At 46.6% G+C, this 20,008-nt stretch overlaps 1 protein-coding gene and 1 non-coding gene across 2 annotated transcripts in view; one reads left to right on the forward strand and one right to left on the reverse strand.

Moving 5' to 3' along the window:
* Positions 1-6,042, reverse strand: part of TRIM55 (tripartite motif containing 55) — a 35,015-nt gene extending 28,973 nt beyond the window's left edge. The window contains exons 1-2 of the mRNA XM_054285263.1: positions 5,875-6,042; positions 5,299-5,471 (exon numbers count right to left, since the gene is read on the reverse strand). Of these exons, the coding sequence (XP_054141238.1) occupies positions 5,299-5,471; positions 5,875-6,042 (341 nt within the window). The remainder of the gene's footprint in view (positions 1-5,298; positions 5,472-5,874) is intronic.
* Positions 6,043-19,935: 13,893 nt separating this feature from the next.
* Positions 19,936-20,008, forward strand: TRNAR-ACG (transfer RNA arginine (anticodon ACG)). Its single transcript has one exon. It is a non-coding gene; the product is annotated as a tRNA-Arg (tRNA).

A 20,008-nucleotide genomic window follows, 5' to 3' on the forward strand; every position in this document is an offset into this window, starting at 1 on the left:
CAACCACTCTGTGACTGTGACTTGGTGAGGCAGTGCAAAGTTGCTGGACACATAAAGAGGCACACTTTAATTAAGAGCATAGTTAGACCTTAGGAAAACTGCTGTTAGCATTTTTCTGTAGGATTTTTCAAATCCAAAAAGCCCTCTACTGAAGTGCTGAATCCAGTTATGACACTGTTTTTACTGAGGATCCTAAGACAGGAAGGGCTACAGCATCCTAAGACAGGAAGAGTGTGTGGCATCACATCACCTGGTGTTTGCACCTGGTCAGGGGATGGAGAGGATCTGCATGGCTCTATGAGGCACAGCCAGGTCATTAGTAAAGATATGAAACTGCATTTGCCACAGGATCAATCTTGGGCATACAGTGCTAATAATGACTGGTGTCCACCTGAGTTCATGCTGCTCACCACGACCCTTTGAGTCTGGTAGTACAGCCATTTTTTGGTCCAGTTCACTTTCCACTTTCCACTGTCCACTCTGTCACAGGAGACAGTGTCTAAAGTCTGGATAAACAGTTTCTACTGCTCTCTTCTCATGCACTGAGTTAGTCATCTCACTGTAAAAGGCTTTCACATTGGTCATGCTGATTTCCTCTTCATAAATGCATGCTGACTATTTCTAATCACTTTCATGTCATTTATATATTTGGAAATGGTTTCCAGGAGGGTTTACATGAAATACTTTCTAGGGATCAGTGTGCATGACTAGCCTGTAGTTCCCTTGATTCTCCTTCTTGCATTCCTTGAAGATTGGAGGAACATTTATTTTCCAGTCTACAGGAAACTGTACCAATTACCACTGCCTTTCAAAGATTATTGAGAGTGACCTTGCAATAAGCTCCTTCATCACTTATAGATGCCTCCCATCAGGATGTCCAATTTTTTTTTTTTTTTAATATTCTCTAACCTGATCCCCCTCCACCAAAGGTGAGTGTTCCTCGCTTGAGAATTTCCCACTGATCTCAGGGCACTATGATTCCATAAAACTCAACAGAATAGTGAAGTCTGAAGGCAAGTACATTGGCCTTTTCTACATCCTGTGTTACATGAGGCCCTGCTCTGTCTAGTAGTGAACTCACACTTTCCCTGATCTTCCTTCTGCTGCTGATGCAGCTGTTGAAGCTCTCACTAGCCTCCATGTCCCTCATCATAATCAGTTCCAGGTAGACCTTGGCTTTTCTAACTTCATCTGCATGTGCTTGGGGAGTGTCTCAAAATCTTGCTGAATCACCTGTCCATCTTCTTTTTGTTTTGTTTTGTTTTTTTTTTTTTAATCAGGAGCTCCCTCTTAATCAACAGAGGTGTTTTGTCACCATTGCTTGAGTTCCTGTATATGGGGATAGACCATTTTGACCTTGGAGGAAGGTGGTCCTTGAAAATCAGCCACAGTGATGGGCTCTCTGAAAAGCAATGAAAAGCCCACCAATACCCAGGGTAGAAATGGGGCTTGAAAAATGAGAAGGCTGTAGAAGTTCATGTGGACATAAGCATTCCTGGATCTCTGTAACACTACTATCATGGATGCCCAGCCCAAGAAAACTATTGGTGCAGGTGATCTTGGGGCTTTGTCTTGCGGGGAGCTGGAGAAGATCCAGATGATCCCACTCCTCATCTCCTTCACTGCATAGCTTGTGGGGCTCCTTCTCTCTTGGTGACCTGTACTCAGGGAGCAAATTTCCCTGGCCCAGCCTGTCTGAGATCCCCAGATGCCCCTGCATCCTGGCCTGGAGAGACACATACATCCTGCCTTGGGAGGTTGGGCTAAGACCCCAGAGGTGTCAGGGACAGACACTTCTGGTGCTGCTGTATGGGGCCCTGCAGGACATCAGCTCCATCACAGAGCCCATACAGGCTGCTGTTAGTGCAGCCTGGTCCCTGCTGCACACTCTGCTCCACCTGTGCTGGGGGCTGCAGGGACAGCCTGTTCCTCAGGCCCTCCCTGGTAAGTGCAAGGCAGAAAGAGTGCTCGACCCTACCTGATCAGGATTCAGCAGGTAACAAAGCCCAAAGCATCTTTTGATCTGGAATAGCCAGCTGAGATCATTAGAACCTGCCATATTTCACAAAAACTCACAGCCTCCTGTTGCTACCCTTTCCTGGTGACAGCAGGGTTCCTGATGTTCCTCAGATAGTTTAGGTGATCAGCAGCCTACAGATTTTCAAAGACTGGTTTAATATTTAGCCAACTCAGTTTCCACTGTTTTCAGTCCTTTGCTGTCTTTTAAAGCTTTTTGCAAGCCACCTCCTGCTAAAGAATTCTTCCGTTGTGTTGCTAACGCATTCTAAATTGGGCAACAGGCTATGCTGCCATCAGCTGGAATTTGATGAGCAATGGGATAAAAGACCATATGATGTGATACTTAGTAATAGGAGGGGCTGCATATGAGGGCTCAGGCGGACTCTCCCAACCCCAGTCCAGCTCCTGGCCCAGTTTTTATTTTAAAAAAAAACCAATTCCTTAATTCAAATAGAAATTCCAATTACAAAATAATAAATAAAATAAAATAAAATCAAGAAACCGAACATTTTGAAATAAGCTAGTGAAATCTTTCTCCCTTTAGGTTTATGTGAAATGCAGATGGGAGCTGGCCTCATTCTGGCACATGCAGTTAGAGTGAATTATACCCACAGGAGAACTTGGGAAGAGGTTCCTGAATGGGAAGAGGTTCCTGTCTGGAAATCACATGTGCCAGTTTGAAGGGCTGTCTTGGGAAGAACAAGGAGGCAAAGATCACATCTCACCCTTCTTCCTATGTATCTCTGCCAGACCCCAGTTGTCACGATGGAAGAGACTGGTACAAAAGGAAGAAGTGGGGAAGACTTGATTTCTCTCGACTTTTTGCTTTCAGTGGGACAGCACTGGGAGAAGCCATGAAAGATCTGCTCACACTCTCCGGGGAGCCCAAGGAATGTTAGGCAGAGGGAGATAAGCAGCTGAGGCCCACAAAGGGCTGAATAGTTTAGATAATGCAGCTATGCATTGCTGCTACAATGTAGCCCTGACAATGACTTCCATTCTAAGGACATACATGAAGGTAAAATAAGCACCTTAACAGATTAAATAAACAAATCTTTTGGACAAATATATAAGCAAATCTATGTTTTTGTGGTTTTTTCCTATTCTCCTGTTTTATTCATCATGCATTTTACTTTTGTGGAATTTTAAAAAAAATCCACTAAATCTATTCTCACATTTCTGCGTAACTGTATTTGTTCAAATTCCCCATGAACTACACAGGAAAGGGGACCTGCCCTTTTTTTTTGTTTGTTTGGTTTTGGTGGCTTTTTTTTTGTTTTGTTTTTTGTTTATTAAATGCAACTGTGGGCTGAAAAAAAAAGCAAAACCAAGGAAGACATGAGGCCACACATGTCCAGCTTATTTGATCAAAAGCAAAGTCCACCCTTGCAGCTTTGTTGATTCATTTCCTCCGAGATTTTCCTGACTAAAATAATGTTTGAGTATCAATGACACACACGGGGGCAGCTGACCTTTACTTGGCATGGAGCGCAAAGGGCAGCAGAAAGACAATTTTAAGCCAACTTCGTGCTCTCCAGTGCTTTGGAGCTCCAACCTATGCCCAGCTGCCTCAGAGAGATTCAAGCAGTTGAGAGTAGCCAAAGCCATGTCAGGCTCTAAAGCGTTCTCTCTGCTGGTGACTCTCCTTCTCTGCTGGAGGAAGCGTCCTCAGCCATCCCAGGGACTGGGTTCTGTTGGTTGTGTCCTCCTGCACCAGTGATGCCATCTCTCTGTCCCTGGGAAGTCCAACTCCTTGTTGTGGTGGGACCAGAAGACTGTCATGGAGCATGGCCAGGATTTCACCTTCCAGGTGAACAAAACACCTTGCCATACAGAACCAACTCTAAGGATCCATGCTGGTGACAAAAAACAGCTTCCCTGGGTGAGAGCTCCTTGCTTGGCGGTCTGGCGCCAGGTTAACTCCATTATAGAATCACAGAATTATAGAATGGTTGGGGTAGGAAAGGACCTGAGAGATCATGTAGTTCCAATGCCTCTGCCTTGAGCAGGGACATCTTTCACAAGCCCAGGTAGTGTGAAGCCCCATTCTTCCTGGCCTTGAATGCTGCCAGGGATGGAGCATCCACAACCTCTCTGGGAAACCTGTGCCAGTGCCTCACCACCCGCATAGTGAAGAATTTCTTTCTATATCTAATCTAAACCCACTGTCTTTCAGTTCACAGCCTTGTCCTATCACTTCATGTCCTTGTCATAAGTCCCTCTCCAGCTCTTCTGTAGGCCACCTTTAGGTACTGGAAGGTGCTCTAAGGCCTCCCCAGAGCCTCCTCTTCTCCAGGCTGAACAACTCCAACTCTTTCAGAGGAGAGATGCCCCAGCCCTCTGAGCACCTTTGTACCCCTCCTCTGGACTAACTCCAGCAGGTCCATGTCTTTCCTGTGCTAAGGACTCCAGAGCTGGATGCAGTATCCCAAGTGGGGTCTCATAAGAGCAAAGTCGAGGGAGAGAATTATTCTTCCCAGCTAAGTTCTCCACAGTGGTACCATGAATCCTACCCATCCCAAGGAAATAAAGATGAGAATACATTTTTTCTGTTTCTGGATCCATCATACAACAAATGCAAGAAATTACCATTCAGGAGCAATTATCATTACCATTACTTTTTATAATTGACCATTACCATTACTTTTTAGAATTGACCTATTTCTCTGCTCTAACGTCTTGATTCTTGTGCACAGCCACACAGCTCTGAAACGTATTGTTTACCACTCTTCCTTCTCTTTTATGGACTCATAAATAAGACTTGATTTCATAAGTTCACATCCCAAACTGACAGGAACGGAGATATTTTTAACAGAATTTTCATTTGGCATTATGATGCAGGGTACCTTCTGTGTGAAATTCAGTTTTTTTTCTGTTTGCACTGTCTGTACCTCAGGATCTTCTAGTAAGATTTGAAATCCTTTCCCTTCTTTAGCATGAGAACACACAAATAATTGTCTGAACTGTTTTTGCAATAAATGATGTTAACCAAGATACTTTTCCCTTAATTGTGTTAGTAGCTGTGCTGACCTCAAGGGCCTTGCTTGCATGGGTAAGTGTTGCTCATGTGAATAAATATGGCCCAATCCTTTGCTGTAAGTGGAAGCAGGGAAGCTCAGCATCTATTGGGACACAGTTTTCTGTCCTCAGTGAGAGCTGACTTCATGGTGCAGCAGACAGTGAAGCATGGCAGCACAATCCCTTTCTGCTTTTCCAAGAGACAAAGCGACTAAATCAGCGTCACACGTGTCCTCTGAAGGACACGCATTCCCCTGTTACCTTGTGGACTCCTGCTTGTAGATGTCGATGATGTTCTCCACCAGCAGGTTCCTCTGCAGCCCGTAGACACCGTGTCGGTCCAGGACCACCTCGTGCCTGCAGGAGGGGCAGCGGAAGCGGCCCCCTGACGCCACAGTCGTTCCTCCCCTGGTCGGCAGGTAGGGGTTGGAGGCCTGTTCTCGACAAGCAGCACAAGGAGAGGAAGGTACGGCCGTGAAAAACCATGAAAGCCTTTTCCAAAAGCACCAAATGGTAGGAAACCATTTGTCACTGTGCCCAATGAGAGGGTAATTCCGACATGTCACCCCTGGGAAAGCACCTGGTGGCTGCTGGGCGAGGGGCCAGCCCCTCAGCTCATGCTCGGCCATGTCACCACAGCCAACAGGTGGCATTTTCACCTGCTGGGAGCTCAGCCCTGGCACCCAGATACATCAACTTTGGCCTGAAATCACTCCCCCCACCCTGTCTCACCAACTGTTAAAATTGACCCGCCAAAACATGTTAAAAAATCTTCTTTCCCATTCATTCCAGCCAGTCCTGCTTGGGAAGCAGAGCTGTCTGTGGGAAGAATCCTACCTGGAAGATGTCACTGGCACATTTCCGACAGAGGTTGTGCTGGCAGGGCAGGATGACCACTGGCTTGGTGAACATCTCCAAACAGATGGGGCAGATCAGCTGTTTCTCCAGGTTATCCATAGTTTGCTGCTCTTTGGAGAACGACTTGTAGCTCAGGGAGGTGCTCATCCCTAGCTTTTCCCGGGGCATGCGCTCAGGGCCACGGCCTTGTGGAGAGGTTTTGGGGCTAATTTGCCCTGAGATAAGTCCAAGGCTGTCTGTGATCAGAGGCTCTCTGTGCTGCTCGGGCCGGAGGACATTGTTTGAGCCAGGGGCCGAGCAGAGCTGGGGCTGTTTTTAGCAGCGCTGCGTCACGAGCTGCCGTCCTGCCGTGCCCATATATGCGCGTGAGAGCAGGACAGGCTGGGACAGGTGACAGCTGCTGGGGAGGGGGGAAGGCCCTGGCTCTCCTCACTCACACATGGCAGCCTTCACCCCTTGAGGAGTTGTGGGAGTGATAAGCAAAGGCCATCTGCTCCCTTCCCTTATCTTTGCGGGTCAATGGAGACCGAAGGGCTTGCCCCAGCCTGTGCAACCACATCCTGCAGCCTAATGGACATTCTGTTGTCAGTGGGCAGCCACTGAGGCAGGATGTCATTTTGCCATGTGTTTTGGGGGGCTCTAGGATCCTATCTTTCCAAGGTGTGAAGTACATGTGGTTACTGGAGGGGACAATAGGAGCGATGGCTGCTCTGGAGCTTGAACACTTCAGGGTGTAAACATCTCGCCACCTTGAAAACCAGACTGTCAGACAATTCAGACTCGTTGTGAATTATAACATCTGTATTGTCTCACCCTTCTTGCGAGACTGAAAACAGAATAAAAGTTTTTTAAAAGCCTCTCAGTTGCTCCATCTCTGGGTCAGAAAAGGGTATAATCCAACACCAGCCAAACAAAATTGCCCGCCTATAACTGTGCTTGAGTTTGTTCTGGTAAGATTTTGGTCTCAGGAGCTATAACATAAAAATCCAATGTGATTTTGTGCCATTTGTGCACATCAACTCCATGGACAGGTTAAATATGCATGAAAACATTTGAATTTCCTGATGAGAAAAAACCAGAAAAAATACAGTACGAAAGGCTTTCATTTGTGCTGCTAGAGAATAGGCACTAATTGTATATGGTCTCTCTCTGATAGTTTGATTCAAATACATTTTCGTTTTGGGCACTGCTGTGTTTATATCTGTTTATTAGACACTGATATCCCTTTCAGCTTGGCACTTGTTCCAGAGTTATTTTTAAAATGACAATTTCCCAGATAATTTGCGACATGTGATGCCTGATCTTAAGGGAAAGCCATCTGTGCTTCTAGTTGCCAATAATTTATCGCACAACTGTACAAGCAATAAATATCTCATCTTCAAATTTAAGCCAAAGTCCCCACATTACTGTATAAAATCACTTTGCCACCTTACTGTACATGTAATCAGAATATTTTCTTCTCTTTCAGCCAATAACTACAATACTTTCTCAGTTCAGTGTCTTGTAGAAACCTTTAATGTTTATTCTGCCTTATGACTGTACAGGGCTAGCATCTGAAAAATGCAGTCGAGCAGCTGAGTGAGTGCCCCATGCACCCAGGGACAGACCCCCGATTCTAAAGCAGGGCCCTTAGTCTGCATGCAACACCAGTCTGGAAATTGTGCACTTCAGGAAAATATAAAAGTGAAGGTTTTCTTTCATTTATGCACAAAAATGAATACTATCCTCTGCATGCAATTGTAATAAATAACATTAAATTAAATGTATTATGGACTATTTTATTTTCAGTGCTTCACATGCTTCTTAAGTGTTTGAGTGAACTCCTGTATTCATTTGCAACCCACCAAGCTGAAAATTCCCCTGTGTAAACTTACACACATTTGTCAGCAGCCCCACAGAAACAAATAGATTTTTCTAAGTCTTGCATTCATGGGAAATTAGTCACAGCTTAGTTAAACCCACCTGAAATCACACCCTTGCTTCAAGTGCCTGGTGTGGACAAGAGCCTGGAGTCCAGTGAGAGAAGCTGCTCTGGCAGCTGAGCTGCGGACAGCTGGGGCTTTTGGCAGGGCTGGCAGGGAGCCCTCCCTGGCAGCAGCAAGAAGATATTTCTCTTCTTTCCCTGCCCTCATAGCTGGGTCAGAGGTGACTTTTGCATCTGGAGGAATCTGAACGCCTCATTCTTGCCCTCCTCCTCTGAGTCAGCTGCCCCTTGCACAGCAAAACCTGCTTCAATAAGGGGCTCTGAATTAGATGAGGAAAGCCATCCTCATCTGGCAGGGCAGGAACTTCCACCTTACTGCACAGGCAGAAACAGAGAAATTCTGGAGGGAAAAGCTAAAGGCTAGAAATGTCAGCACACAAAAACACCTGCCTATGCTGATGTAGGGAAGGGGGTGTTCATGGCATGCAAAAAAAGCCATGCTGGCCCTCTGGAGAATGAACTGAGGCACCTCTCAGGGTGTAACATGCCTCTGGGATGTGATTGTGATGATTTTATACCTACCCACAGTAACCCCCAGAAGCCTTCTGTTGTGTAGCTGAGCAGAACATCTGATGCATCTGCAGAGGACATCTGGTGACAACAAGGTGAGGGACAGTGTGCTGCCAGTTTTCCCCTTTCTGTGTGCTGAAGCATGCTGACATGGAACAGGTAACAAACAGCACAACTGAAAAAAGGAGTCAACAAAACAAAGACAAACCCATCTTTTGCAACCAGGCCTGAACTGAAATATTTTTCTGGCAGGAACATGTAGTACAGACATGTGAAAAATTAGTACAGGCTTTTCCGACAAGGTATTGTGAACCACAGCATTAAATTACAGGTAAAGAAATGCAGAGGTTTGACCACACTTGCAAAGGCAGGAGGAGAAGTGCCAGAAAAGCCACACATTGTATGACCACTCTGCAAGAAGGTGGAAGAGAAGAGCCAAGTCCAAGACACTGAGGAGAAACAGGAAGATCCTGCAGCTGGTCTTCAGCAGGGACTACTTAGGATAAGCTTCAAAGAACTCGCACTGAGCAAGAGCCTGGAACTCTCCGGTCTCTCCCTGGCATCCTTGTCCCCCTCCTCTTCCTCTCCTCCCATTTCTGCAGGGGAAGGCCACCAGCACACACAGTTGCTCACCTCTGAAGAGCCACCAAGTCAAGCCATCTCTCAAGGGACAAATAAGGGCAAGAGGAATTGCTTTAACACTCCTCCTAGACAGAAAATCTGGATGTCTGCCAGCCACCACCAAGAAGAAATAATTTTTTTTTTTTTCAGTGTTGCTTTTCTGGGAGTGTTACCTGGCTTTGTTGACATGAGCAGAACACTAATTCCTAAATATAGGCTTGCTTTTACAGACATTCCTTCTAACTCCTCTATTTTGCAGCCAAATAACATCTTGTGGTCTGTGGACTGATGGCTGGAACCTGGAAAGCTGGCTGCAAAGCAGTGGGCTTAGGAGAGGGATTTGGAGGAGGAAAGAGAGGTTGAGTGATGTCCAGGTTCAGGTTTCAATGCCATAATGACATCTCTGGGTTTTGCATTCACAGAATTCCCCTCTGCAACCTCTTATCTTGCACCAGAGTTGTGAAGCTCTTGTGTGTCACTCAGAAAATCAGCCCTGTGGCTCTCTCGCATGACTGGAAAACAAAGAGAAAAACCATATTTTGGCCAGAGGATGCTGTCAAAAATACGCTCCCACATGAGTTGTTTCTCCAAGGAGCCTGCAGAGACAAGGTGCTCTCTGCAAGGAGCAGACTCCTTGTCCAGGCACCCTGTCCTGGACATGGTGGGTGGTGAGAAGCATCCTGGTCCCTGTGGTGACAGTTCCTTGGCCTGCTGCCACCCCACCTTCTGCCTGTCCTGGGGCATGAGCAAGCACCCTGCCACCCAGCCCAGGAGCTGGCACACTTCTACACTGGCAGCTGCCTAAAACAGCTGGGAGCTGCCCGTCATTCCCTGGGCAGGGATCAACACCCACCCCAGCAGCTGCCTCCAGCAGCTCCCCACACTGCTGAGGCTGGTGGGACTCACCTGCAGGCTTCCCACAACAGCCCAGCTGCTGGAAGAGGACAGAGCTGGTGGGTGCCTGAGCAATACAACATCCTAACAAAAATGAGGTGGCCGTCTCCAATTCTGCCTACCCAAATGTGAATCTTCAGGCAAAATTATGATGCATCCTTCCCCTCTTCCCATACTGCTACATCTGCTTGTTGTTCTGGCTGAAAAGATTTTCATTTTTAGCCAAGCATGCCTTGGGGAGGCTAGGGGAGGTTCTCCATCAATCTCACCTTTTGTCTGTGCCCATTTACCCTGCCTGAACAGTCCCAAGCACCGGCATTCCCACCTACAAGCAAGCATGCTGCAGAGGCTCAGATTTCACTAACATTGGCAGCACCTTCATGAGCCGACAAGGCAGCTATAAGATGAAGCCCTCCTACCTATACAAGTGCAAACTGCAAATTCTATTTTGCATCTCATGATTTTATTGTGATCGACATACACGCCATGATAAATACCGAGACTACCCTTGTGTGTGACTCAATTTATGCAGCCAAAGAAAGCCCCTGCAACAGAGACAAGTGCTTTCAAAAACACTTGCCTTTGAGACTGACATTTTTTCCATTCAACACACACACACACACACACACACATATATATATACATATATATATATATATATCTGTCTTTGTGTACCTCATATGTGATGACAGGCCATATGCGGTCAGTATTTGGAGACCTTCTAAAAACAGTCTGAGGATTGGTTTCAGATCTCTTGGAAAACAAAGATCAGCACAGGAGATAATGACATCTTTCGAAAGTTTCTTTTGCACATATGAAATCACAGCAGAAGAGGAAAGCTCAAAGCATTTCCAAGGGTGAGTCACTGGGAGCACATCAAATGTATGGGGCATGAGGTTTCAGGAACCAGCTACAAAGACCAGACAGAGGGAGGATGTCTGCCCTTTTCTTTTTAATAGAGGGATGGACACTGCCCTGAGCTGAACTGTGCTCAAAAGCAGCCCTCTCTGGGTTTATCCATGCTCAAGAACCTTCTACAGTTTGTAGCAAACCAGGAGAAACATGGGATAAAGGGTGTATGAATTAGATAATAACTTCTGTTCCAAATGAATCAGTGGTACCAACATCAATTATAGCAGATAAATCTCAGAGATTTGGATTAAAAGACCCTGAAACAGTGAGAATCTGTGGACAAACTGCATCAAGGACTCTTTTCTGCATGCTGTAGTTTTGCCATTGTTGTGACACCAAGACATGAGCTCAGTGCCCCACCTGTCTGCTGGGGAGAAGGAAGATCCTTTGGCTTCCTTCTGCCCTCCAGCAGTGCCAGCAAGCCAGAATGAACCTGTCACCCAGCTTTAGGGGACACAGGGAAACAAAGCCCTCCTGAAAGAAAGTCCTGGTTTCCTCAGAGTCCTCAATATCAGGATGAGAAATGGTGCTCAGGCCATACCCTTCAGACAGACAGGGTGACCCTGTGAGGTGATTAACATGAGGCATTTACCATGTTCCTTGCAGTTATCAGCATTGTTTAAATTCCCAAAATCAGTGAGCCTGGAAAGACCAGATGTAGGATAACATGAGATGAACAGTTCAGCACCTCCCCAAACTACATGCAACTTTACAAACCTGGAGATTCCCAAACCCTTTTGCCCTCCACACATCACTGCAAGAAAGAGATCCATATCTCACAGCCAAGGCATAAAAGTATGTCTAAAGGACTGGGGGAAGTATTGCATGTGGGAAATAATAGCACTGCACTACTGCCTGCCTAAAAATAGGTCCTTTCCAGGACTAGGGACAAGTTTCACAGATAACAGGAACAGGCTTGCTTTTCCACACCCCCAAACCTACCCTGCAGTGAAAATGAGACATGAAGAAAGAAAGGGTATAAGTAAAACAAAAGCAGTTAGAAAAAGGGGAGAGCACACCCGTTAGAAAAGTGGGAAAATCCCATTTCCTTTTGAAGAGCAAGTAAGCAAGTACTTTACTGTTTTAATACAACCCTCTGCTTTTCAAATGCACCCCTGACCCTTTCCCTGCTACTTTGCCATTGCAGCATCCCTCGGGAGCCTGTTTGTAAATCATGGCTCGATGTCTCCCCTACTAGCAGAAAGGTGGGAATGGTGAATCCTCCCCAGGTACCTGCATTTTGTGGAATAACAGGGATGTTTGATTCTGGAATGCAGGTGGCACAGCAGGGGCAGTGCTAGGGGGCCTCCTAAGCATACCAGAATTTAAGGAAAAGGGAATTGCAGAGCTTTAACAACAGGAATTTTGACTGGATGACAGATTTGTGTTCTGCTCTGGACTCAAGAGGCCACAGCACTCCAAACCCCACTACTGCAGCCCCAGCTCTGTCAGTAGGAAAGGAGAGTGATGTTCAGTAGAGAGGGATTTGTGTTTCACGGCACAGATCCAGCTCAGGCTTCCCAGCTGGCACCAGCTCATCACTTCACAGGGATACAGCCCTGTCCCAGTGTCAGGTTTCTCCCTAGCCTTGGCCTGCTTGACATAAGCCACTCTTGATGCTATTTCAGTATGCTCTCCATTGCTCAGCTGGCAGAGAAGAGGACTGCAGATATTTTTTTTTCCAGGACAATGCTCAGGTCCATAGCTCAAAGGAGAGACTGATTTCAAGTTTGTACTCAGCACAAACTTTATATCACATCAGAGACCTGCTGAGACTCGATCCCAGCTCCCCAGGGTGGTCTAGGTTATATTCTCATCCAACCCTATCTTGAGGGTCATTCTTTCAGGACAGAATAAAGATTCAGTGCTTGAAGATAAAGGGTCAAATATTTCCATATTACAGCTAAAGAAAAATATTGTGTGTGGGGGCAGAAAAGTTTTCATACAGCAAGTTGCTACCAGAACCAGGAAAGTGTCTGTTTATCGGGTGGCTGGTGTCAGAGGTAACAAATGTTCTTAGGGTATTTGAGGTTTTCTAAAATTCTTTTGTTTTCCTTTTATTTCCCTTTGCTATATGCCCTGCAAATGTTTTCAAGGCATATAGCAAAACCAGCATGACTCTTCATTCCTGAGTACCAATGCCTTTTTTTCCCTTTTGAAAGTCAGATAAGAAGAGAAAGTTTTCCTTTTGGCCATTTTCCAGTCAAGTTCTTTCACCCACCCCTTTACATGAGATTTTAGTGAGCATAGGGGAGCACAGCAGTTGAGAGAGAGATGCAGGCATTTGCAAGGAAAACAACAGGAAAAGCCTTCAAGCCAGGCACTTTTAGCTACGATCAGAAATGCCATCCACTGTGACATTGTGTTCATTGTACCAAGCAGCAGTTTATTGCATTAATGTCCTTTTGAATTATCACTTCAGGAACCATCTCAAGCACGCTGGCCCATGTGCACACACGTGGCATTGCATCACCCTCTCCCCACACCAGGCTGTTCCCTGCGAGTCAGCCCTTCTGATTCTGGCAGAGTTTAGGGAATGCAAGGGAAGAAAGGGTGCATAGCAAGTCCTTTCACCATAGCATAACTCAGATTTTGTGTGTCTTCTAAAAGGCCTTGACCTCACCACAGAGGTGGCAGCTTTGCAGTAAGATTTGTGTTTTGCCTGTGCTGACTGAGGATGCACATCTCTCACTACACAGTTCTACCCTCTGCAGTCAGGATTGGGCAATATGAACTAATAGTTCATGGCAACAGACAGCACCATAATTGCCTGATACGATGATCTGGGTGGAAGACAAAGAGCTGGGGCTGGCTGTCTTCCTCTCCTTCCAAAATCCTCCCCCTGATGCAGCCAACAGAGCTTGTCATCAGCCTGGAGGGTGACCCCCCTGTGATCCCAGCCATCAGCACTGGGGGAGGCTGCCCCAGCATTGAATGTAAGGGAAGGTGTGCTGCTGTGAGCTGAACGTGCTCCTCTGTCCCACCACTGTGGTCACGAAGCTGGGAAAACAGGGCTCACCCCACATTCCCTGTCACTGCACCCTTTGGATCAGGAAAAGACAAGTTGGGGAGAGAACAGGCATATGCAAGGCACAGGGAGGGCTGGGATGTTGTGGCAAAGCAGAGCACAGGATCAGTGCCAGAGCTGCTGTGCATTCCCACTGTCACAGCATTTAGAGCTGCACTGCTAATGGAGCCTGCAAACAAGGAGAGGTAGTGTAAAGACAGAGCCTCTGATGGATCTGCTTGTTGCAACTTTTGCTTCCTCATGTCGCTTGTGTTGCTTTTTTTATAATGCTGTGGGGTCAGCTCCCTTCATCTCTATCCTGTTGTAGATGTGCAGAAAATCTTACTTCAGATAATCCGCAGGTAAGAGGTGACAAGCTGGAGCAGTACCTGGCCTTGTTCTGATGCTTCTGATAATTCCAAAGCCTGTAATGCAAACATGAGAGTGGTGATAATAGACTTATGTAAGAGTAGACTACAAATCACATCTCTTCCAGTTACCCACGTAGTATGGCCTTGGTGCTATTTCCATCCCTAATCAGTGCTATGAAGCACTTCACAACAAGCTGACAGCTTTGCAGCAGCATTGTTTTGTGCACAAAATTTGTATTCAAGGCGCCTTTTGGGCCTTGGTTCCCCATATCCCACAGTGATACAGCTGCTACTTGCCATCATGCTGCTGGGACTGGGGCTGCTGTGAGATCCTGCTGGGAGTTTCTCTCTGGACTGCATCTCTCATCTTTTGATAGCTCAGCTCCCAGGGTAGAGGGCTGCACTCTTTTCAGAGGAAGCCTTAAGTCACTAGCTCTAATTACAGCTCAAAGGAGAGGGGATCTTGGCAGGGGAGGAAGATTTCTACTCATCACTGAACTTCTTGTTGTACCCCTGACAGACACATTGAGGAACCTCAGGAGTCATACCCAGAGCCTTTGTCCCATTCCACCCCAGCGTCCACAGCTGCCTTTGCCAGCCGAGGATACCCCTGCCATCCCTGACCTTCATCAGAGATATTCACCAGGGACCTCACTTCTGCAGCCAAAATGGGGCAGGCATGGCTGTTGCTAAACTTTAGCATTCCAGAGAACATGGCAAGGAGCCTGACATGTGCTAGGGGGTCACAGAATAACAGTTCACTGTCCCCTTCAGCTAGCAATGTCAGCAGGCAATCAGTAACACTGAAATCCCACTTAATCCAGCAGAGATTAATTAAGAATGGAAATAAAATAATTCATCCATGAAAAAACCATTAGTATCCATCCAAAATAGATTATATTTATGGAATACTTAAAAAACTATACAGGCTCTTATCCTTGTTTAGCTTAATTGGCAAGACCTCTCACCCATCATCAGGTGTTCAGGTGATATTCCTGAGAAGAGGCGATGCTTCCTTAGAAACCTTCTCTGCATGTAACATCTCAGGTTGCATTCAGTGGGGTACTCCTGGTATGTCAGGTCTCACAACTAGTCCCTTGGGCTCCTGAATGTGTCCAGACAAGATGCTTATTCCCAGAACTGAAGCCATGCATTGTTCCCTTTCAGGGAAGTATTTCTCTTTAACAAGCCAGGTGTCATCCAGTCAGGCAGGAAAAAGGTGCCAACTCTCTCATCCTTTCTCTGGTGACTTGTTTACATGTTTCCACGTGAAATGTTTTTTATACCTGACCTCACAAGGTACATGGAGATGGAAATTGAAAAACAGAGCTTCTCAAGGAGCCAATGGGGAGAGCAGGTAACTCCACTTTTCTTCATCTTGGTGTTCTCAATTTTAGCCCTTCCCTCACTTTACAGGTTTCTTAGGGAAGCATGTCCAGCATGTGGGAGGCAGAAAGAGCCTCTGACCCAAGCCTGGTGTTGTCCCCACTCCTCCCTCCACCCCAAATGCTGTAGGAGCCATGCAGGAGGGCAGAAAAGTGCTGAACCTTTTCTTTCCAGTTTAGGGAGCAAACTGTGCTGCCAGCTGGCTAATGGGTATCTCTGCGAGGTCCCTGTGTGAGGCCACTTTGTAAGACTGGCAAGAGAAGGTTTGAGGGAAGTGGAAGATGCAAAGGGAAAAAGACACAAGAGGATAAGGAAGGAGATTGTGTGCATGCACAGCTGTAAGTCCTAGGCTGTTGTCTGCATTGAACAGGTCCTTTAAAGGTGATTTCTCAAGCCCAGCACAATGCCTCCACCTCCTCTGCTACTTTGCAGCACCACAGCACCCTGCTTCTCATCCTTGCCACATCAACCTTCATCTCCTTTATCCTCTCCCATGAAGGGGTGAACTGTCTGACCCTGTCCCTGAAAAGACAAATCCCATCAATCAGGGAGCAGCCTCTGCTTGAGCAGGCAAGGACTGCTCCCCTTGCTTCTGTTCCCAGCACTAGCTTGAAGCAACACATCCCCTCCAAACCAAGGGTCACTAGGCTCACACACTTTGCTGTATTCTGGTTTTTCCCACCAGAATAATTACAGCAGGCAGGGCAGAGAAGACATGTTTACATTATTCCAGAAGAAAAAAAAAAGAGAGAGAAAAAGAAAATAGTGGCATTGAGATATCAAGCCAGTGCTTTTCCCATGACAGCACTCGGGCTTAGCATTGGAGCCAAGGTATTGTTAGCTGGCCAGGTAATGCTAAAGGAATGAAATCATTCTTGTTTTTGCCAAGAAGAAAGGCCATCCTGTCTCTTGAACAGGGAAGAAGTAGGAAGAATTCTATACCAAATTAGTGAAATTCTCAGGATTAGAAGAATTTGGGGTTTTAGCACAAAATTTTTTTAGAACGTGAGAAGTGCTTTGTTCCCCCACAAGGAAAAGTTTCTTGGTCAACAAAGCCTGAGGTGTGAGGTGTGGAGGAAAGTAGGTTGTCTGCTCCTTACTGTGTCAGGAGGGCCTGCAGCAAAATGCCTGGATATGAGAGAATAGCCACGCTGATTTAATCTTCAAAGCCAGTAAATGGAGCCTGGTTTTCTCTCATTTCCCCACCTACCTCTTTTATAAGTTTATCTCTCTTGGCAACTGAGTATATGTTTTTATTTTCTTTTTGTCTTAACCTGTCTTGCATTAAGTATGATTTCAGTGTAATTGGAGACTAATGACTTGTTCCTTGCCAAAGGATGTGGTAAAACTCCACGTAGAGCTTGGGGCACCTTACCAGCACTCTGAGTTGCCAGCTTGTTCTCCATGATATCCAGAGCATTGTGAAGCAGATATCCACAGCATTGTGTGCAAACATTCACAGCAATGTCCCTTCCTTCAGCTGCAGCCCCCATGCTCTCCCCTGGACAAGAGTCAGGCAAGGAGAAGTATGGAAGCATTTCAGAAATGTATTACCCCTTCTCATTTCTAGCTCTTACATGTATTCACTCCCTTATTGGTCCACCAGCCTGATTTCCCAGCTCTGGCTCCAGCTTTCTTTAGGCATTTGGAGTGTTTGTTATGATCAAGGCTTTGTCTCAAACCATTAGTTTTGGCTGCAGCCCTCTCTATGGCTCAAGCAGGGCCCATCTCACTGGGTCCTGCTCTCAGAATTGTCAGACACCAATTGCAGCTGTTTTGGAATGCAGGACATGCTGCATTAGGCAAAATGGAGCAGCCTTGTTTGCTCAGAGAAATTCTGTTGGAACTACATGGAAATCCATGAGACTACCCTTCTCTAACATCATTCTCCATCCCATCACTGCAGGAGGGGTAGCATCCCTGGGATCTCTGAGCTCATGGAAGCCCTCTATCCTGCCTGGCCTGGGCGTGCAGTGGGTCATCTCTCTGGCTGCCAACTGCAGGAATAGGTGTGAGTCCAAGATGCCCAAGTAGAAAAAGGCAACACCTCCACCCCTGCAAACTCTTGTTTGCAATTACACCCTTCCTGTTGTTATACACCCACCACCCATTTGTACACACTCACCCCCTTTCATTCACTTTGTGGTTTTCCTGGTTAATTCAGGGGAAAATAAAACACATTTGCAAGAGAGAAACTATTTGCAAGTCTTTGCTTATGAAGCACATGCTCCTTCCAGTTTATCCCCCTGCACTAGCCTGAGGCAGTCTGGAAGAATTTGACCTCATCTTCACTACCCACCTTACTTGCACCTCCCAAAGTAAAGTGAGAAAGGACGAAAATGAATAGAGATTGGACTGAATAACAGGTCTGAAGTGAGCTGTCTGTGGACATAGACAGTGGCTCTACCTCTCACCTACTGAATACACTCCCCACTTCTCACTCCTTGCTCCCACTCCATGCCTTTTTCTTCATTAGCTCAGCACAACCCTCCTCCTCCAGGCTGCAGTTTGGCAAGCTTCTGCAAGAGGCTGAGCTGCCCTGGCCACCAGGATAGAGCAGCCTGGGCTTCTCTCACAAGGTCTGGTCCCCTCATTAGCACCATCTGAGCTGATTCACTTCACTGACCATTGGAAAATTACCCACTTCGTTGGATTGTTATGGTGACTCAGGTGCCTCGAGTGCCCACACACAACTATAGCTAGATCAAAGCAAGCTCTGTACTTCAGAGCAGTGGAGAAGAGGGGAGCAGAAGTGGGACCTCTTTACTTTGGACTAAAGAGCTGCCAAACTGGCTCATCCTCCTTTAAAACTTCATCCTCAACTTCCTTATTGTTATCCAGAACATAATTAATACCTTCAGTACCCCAGAAGATAATCCATTACTTGAAGGAGCACTCACAAGCAAGTCAAGCCAAAAGCCATCACTTATCACAGTAGTCAGGCAAAATCACTGCTGCCAGGAAGGCACAGTAGCAGTGCATGTTCAAATAGGGTTGTGGTAATTAACATCTGACTCCAACAGCTCCCAGCATTCTCTGTGGCAGCAGGTTGCATGAATCCCATCCTGCTTCTAAGGAATAGGAAAAAGTGCCATTCATGCTCTTTCCCAAGCTCCCTAACGTACAACACTGGTTAACCGTTTTGGTTTGGTTTTCATTGGCCTAATAAAACTAAGGCTGAATATGCAGAGCTTTTTTTCCAGTATCCTGGTTCTCTCTGGTACAAACCTGTTCATAAAAGCCTGAATGGACAACTGTCATGCCAGAACTCAAACATCAAACAAAGGCTACCATGGGAAAGAAGCTGGCAGCTCACTGACATCAAGTTATTATCAGTAGTGGGTCAACACATTTGACTGCCACAAGGTAAGCAAAGGGCTCAGAAAAGCAGGCAGCAAGTGTCAGAAAGAGGTCCTGAAGCTGAATCCAAAATGTCATAAATCGCCGTCTCTTCTTGGAAAAGGAAAATCTATTTTGCATGTGATTGATGAGTAAGAACTGGAAAACAAGTTCTGTGACCTTGTGGCCTTTGTGGAGCATATCAAGTGACCAAGACCGCACAGCCACCTCTGTGAAGCACCAATGTGATGCTCTGTAGGAATTCAGAGACAAAGCCTGTTCAGACAGTTCAAAGAGCATCACCTCTGGCAGCTAAGCTGCAGGAAAAAATTATGGAGTAGAGACCAAGAGTAATTCAGAGGTCAGGGCAGGAACCAACATGTGGACGTGAGTCAGGTGTGTTGTAACAGGAGAGGTACTGATGTGACAGTGGCGCGAGGGCTGCCTGGAAGATGGGGTGCTGATGCTGGCTGCCTTCAGAGATGCCCTTATCCCTCGGAGCAGATCAGCTCTGTGTCAGTCCCAGCCCTCCAGGCTCTGTCTGTCCCACCTGGGGTCCTTCCCGGAGGCAGAACCAGGGGTGGAGTGAAGGGTGGTTTGTTACAGAGCTATGGAGGCAGCAGATTCCTGCTCCTCGCACCAGCTGGGATTCCTCCTCCAGACACCAGGGGAACAGGCAGACTCTGCTGGCCCAAATGGCTGCTAGGGGCAGGCAGACAACAAGGGCATGACACATCTGCCAGAATTTGGGAATTGGATGACATTATGATGTTTTTCCTCCTTTCCTTTGAGCATAGATATTGCAGCAGGTGATGCAATGGGACTTATTCTCAGCTTGCACTTGCAAAGTTTCTCCTCACAGTGAATCAATATCAGGTACGGAGCTTGGACGCGGCTATTGGGATTTCCACTGTGCAACCTCTGCACTCTGATAGTGCTGGGCATCAGAAGGGGCGTCCCTCGGGTCCCTTTGGGAGATTATAGGGCCACCCTCATGCAGATAAAAAAACAGCTGGGGGCCAGTGGCGCAATGGATAACGCGTCTGACTACGGATCAGAAGATTGTAGGTTCGACTCCTACCTGGCTCG

The sequence above is a fragment of the Melozone crissalis genome, unplaced genomic scaffold (assembly GCF_028551555.1).
Source record: "Melozone crissalis strain CALT ecotype California unplaced genomic scaffold, PUWL_Pcris_2 ptg000042l_1, whole genome shotgun sequence".
NCBI lineage: Eukaryota > Metazoa > Chordata > Aves > Passeriformes > Passerellidae > Melozone > Melozone crissalis.